This window comes from Scardinius erythrophthalmus, assembly GCF_964197995.2.
Source record: "Scardinius erythrophthalmus genome assembly, chromosome: 25".
NCBI classification, from domain to species: domain Eukaryota; kingdom Metazoa; phylum Chordata; class Actinopteri; order Cypriniformes; family Leuciscidae; genus Scardinius; species Scardinius erythrophthalmus.
In genome coordinates, this window is record NC_138245.1 from 4,274,050 (window position 1) to 4,278,473 (window position 4,424).

A 4,424-nucleotide genomic window follows, 5' to 3' on the forward strand; every position below is an offset into this window, starting at 1 on the left:
ATTGTAACCCTAAACTTCACATAAATTGTAAACTTGTCCTTCAAATCTGATTGGTTGATTGTAATGTTGTTCCAGGATCATCAAAGATGTTGACCCAGGAACCTGTTGTACTTTGTGAAATCACGTTCACCACCTATAGCACTGCACGGTATATATCTCTCCCTTACCCTTACCTTTTTGCTACTGGGCTGAAGATTTGCCTCAGGTGTGTTAATAAGGGAGACAAAAAAACATGTGCAGTTCTGTGGGTCCCCAGATGAGAACCACTGATCTATATAGAGGATTACAAACCAATGAATTTTGTTTGCACTACTTAAATCGAGATGGTCACACCGCTCTGGATCTCAAGGGAGGCTGTGATTAAAGGGAGAAGATACCGATAGGAACTTGACAGTAATTTCAAGTTGTGTTCAGGTAGCAGCATTAGATAAACTCATCCCGGAGCAGAGGCAGGTCGACAGCACAGTCCCAGGAGCAGAGGCTCTTTGGGAACTAAACACTGTACATCACAGCAATTGTTTACAGATCATTGTACACTAAAGGTGTGGACATGATATGGTCGATGGTAAACGGATATATTGTATAACAGATTATATATAGGTTGAAGTCACATCTTTTTCGGCAACACTTGATCGATTAATACTAACACTTTCATTTCACTTCTCTTCTACTCTATATCTATTTAGAAAAGATAATTACATATACTGGGTTAGACCAAACTGGGAAAGGTCACAGCACTTACATATCGTTGTCCTATTGTTAATTTAACTGCTTTTATTGCTCTCCCCATTTGTAAGTCGCTTTGGATAAAAGCGTCTGCTAAATGATTAAATGAACATGTAAATGTATGGAAAGTCAAAGACACAGATGGAGAGCGAGGCAGCCCTGGAAGTTTCTTATTTCCCCTGTACTTTAGTGAGAAATACTGCACAGCTGTACAGATGTGGGGTCACTCTCCTTTCTAGGTGACTTGCACACCTGTAGGTATGAAGCTGGTTGCCAACAACATGTATGTAAACCCTTCCATGTGTTTTTTAAGAAGATATTGTCTGACAAAGCACATACACAGAATGTTTCCTTGGATATCAGTAAAACGTTTAAAAAATTTCTGGTTAGAGGGAAAAGCCCTTGTTAATTTTTCCCCATGTCACTCAGAAACACCTGTGATGTGGTGCTCATTTTCCTACTTGAGGCGATTAATTATGACATCATTGCGATGGGGAAATCAGTGCAATGACAGATCAAGGGTGAAGTTCTTGAAAAACAGGCTTAAAGTCATTAAGCGATCATCCATGACTTCATGAAAAAGGATTGTGATAATTTGTGTTGTGTGTGTGTGTGTGTGTGTGTGTGTGTGTGTGTGTGTGTGTGTGTGTGTGTGTGTGTGTGTGTGTGTGTGTGTGTGTGTGTGTGTGTGTGTGTGTGTGTGTGTGTGTGTGTGTGTGTGTGTGTGTGTGTGTGTGTGTGTGTGTGTGTGTGATTTGGGAGGAAAAGAGATGGAGACAACTGGAAAAAAGTGATACACTGCAATATAGAGTAATTTGTTATAGTAGCCCAAGTCTTGGCAACATGTGGGTGTTGCTGTGGGTGTAGGAATTTTTTGTCCTGCTGCCAGATCAACTAATAAAATACGCCATCACAACATCCTAAGGGAAGTGGCACTTATTCAGTCTGAAAATCCAGGAAAGGAGAAACACAGACAAAGAAGCCATTTGGCAAAAAGACTTAGATGTAGTAACTACACATTGTGTCAAAACTAAGTTAGGAGTGAAATTTAAATCTCTTAGATTATGATATTTTATTTGACAAAGTTTGTGCAGACTAAATCTAATTTATAAACCAATCCAGAGCTAAAATATATACACTGTAATATAAGTAAAATCAACTTGGATGTTTAAGTCATTTCAACTTAAATTACATTAAACTGGCTTAAAAAAAATTGTTGAATCTTGTAGAACTTACAAAAAAAAGATTAAAAGCAATATAAAGCAATATAAAAACATATGTTGTCATAACTTATTGATCATATACTGATTTTTTACGGTAGTTCAGATCTCATCATTACTCATCATGTGTAACTATCCACAACACTGTCCAGCATTTGTGAGGCAGCAAAGGTTTCACAGATAACCAAAACAAACTCTTCAGAGTATCAGTTATAAATACAATTTGATAGAATGACTCCAGGATTTTAATAATGGCATATAGAGAGATGCCTCTCTAAAAGTACCAGAGTGGCAATCAGATTTATTGTCTGGTTCATCAACAATTAATGAACTAATATAAATGAAGAATCATTCTCGTTTTAAAACATGGTCTGCCTATTTCTGCAAGTATATCTTACGTAAAAATAAGTAGATTGTAGAACCACTGGCACATTACAATGCTTTTGGGAAACCAACAATATCAATGTCTAAGTTGTATGCAAAATGCTTTGGGAAGATAGACTCCTTTCAGTTTAATAATACCATTAGAAATACTTATTATTCTTCATGTGCATCAGTGGAAACAAAATATTGCATGTTCACATAATTCATGAACTCAAACCAGCTGAATTTGTACATCATTTGAAATGTAGCTGTGGCAGAAATGGGGAGGGATAGAGTTATCCAGTAACTCCACCTCTTAGTTAACGCCCAGCATCTCTCAGTCTCCCACCCCTACAGCATCTCAGCTCTTTAAAAGCAGCCCATGTTGCATTTCTGGGCAATTTGATCTAATTACTGTCTTTAGATACCTGATTTCACACTACTACTTCCACTGAATATCAGAGAGACCTGGAAAAGAGAAGAGCATTCACTAAAAACAAGCTTTTCTGTACTGGACGAAGATGGTTTCTTTTCCTTATTTACTAACCATTTTGGTTACCATTCAACTCAGCTTATCTGGCTCCAACTCCCTTGTATTAGGCTTGAGGAAGATCTGCTCATTGTGCAATGGGCCCTCAGGGGACCTCAAGGGCCACCGAGCTGAAAGTTTATCTGGGGAGGAGATCACATCCACGTTGGCATTTGATGAACCCTGTGGGGTTTACACCCTACCGTGTGCTCAGGGTCTTCGGTGCATCCCTCTTCTCGGGGAGCAAAGCCCCCTTCAGGCACTGCTTCAGGGACGAGGGGTCTGCAAAAACATCAAAAGCACCTTCACTGACATTCCTCCACCTACAGGTAAGATGGTCTTGTCTCATGGCATCTTTTCTCACATGGATTTTGTCTGGTTTAAAACTGGCTAACCTAAACAAACTAAACCTAAAAGTTGAGCATGTAGATACTAGAATGAAAATGCTATTCACGTTCAATTTTGAGTTGCTCATATGAAAATGTGTAACAATGATTTTTAAGTTATTAAGTAATTTGCATGTGTTTAAGAGGGAAAAGAAACCAGCAAACTAGAGGCTTATCTGTACTTTGCACAATGAGCAGGACTTTTTTCCTAAAATGCTAAAAATACAGTACAAGGTATTTTTGAGCATTTTAAGTAAGTGCTGTTAAGTTAAGTGCAAAAAAACGTACTGTAATCATATTAAAACTATAAGTTTTATGTTCCAGACAATCAACCATCAACCACTGATAACAGTGAAAAGGTAACATATCTTCTTATGGCTCTGTAAATTATGTTCTGCATAAATATTAATATACTGTTCATACTGTCTGACTGTGAGACATAAATGAAAACTTTTGCATTAATCATGTTTTCGTTGTTGTTTCATTCTATAGGGTCCATGTCGCAAACTGTTAAACACAGTCCTCCAGAGTATTGAGCTCACAATCATTCATTCAATTCAGGACATCTACATCCCCAACTGTGACAAACAAGGGTCCTTCAGGAGGAAACAGGTGTGTAGAGAAGAAAGAAGGTGTTTTAGCAATGCAAAATCAAGGCAAAAATCCATTTGTCTGTGTGTTTTGCTCCATTTCCATGACTGTAAGAATGTAATCTGTTCTCTATAAACAATAATATAGTCTGCTCTTCTTGAAACAGTGTCACACATCAAGGGGAATGCAAAGAGGCCAGTGCTGGTGTGTTGATGACAAAGGATCAAAGATTTCATCCCGTAAAAGAAATGACGGAACTATCTCATGTAACGGTGTCTGAGAATTGTGACAGAAATCTGGACCTGAAATGTGTTTAGGAAGGACCGAGAGCGAGCCAGCGAAAGAGATGACATACACTGAGAACTCTATGACCACAATCCTGTACAATCCTTCATCTCCCTCTGGTTGTGACAAATATGTTTGCAGCGTTATGTGGCATTCATTTAACAGTCTGAACAGTTTCAGTTACTGAATTAAAAACCTTTGTTTTCTTTTATATTAATAAATTTGTTTGTTATAAATCCTTTTAATCTTATTAAGTGCTTGATGGAAAGATATAAAGATGATATACTCCAAGTGAATGTCATCTCCCATTAATGTGCTGTATGT

At 37.8% G+C, this 4,424-nt stretch overlaps 1 protein-coding gene across 1 annotated transcript; it reads left to right on the plus strand.

Moving 5' to 3' along the window:
* Positions 1–2,830: 2,830 nt before the first annotated feature.
* igfbp6a (insulin-like growth factor binding protein 6a) lies at positions 2,831–4,095 on the plus strand (the record flags this gene model as incomplete). The annotated part of the gene is made up of 4 exons (XM_081357034.1): positions 2,831–3,167; positions 3,549–3,583; positions 3,717–3,836; positions 3,982–4,095. The coding sequence occupies 4 exons, from the start codon at positions 2,831–2,833 to the stop codon at positions 4,093–4,095; spliced, it is 606 nt and encodes a 201-aa protein (XP_081213160.1).
* Positions 4,096–4,424: the final 329 nt, after the last annotated feature.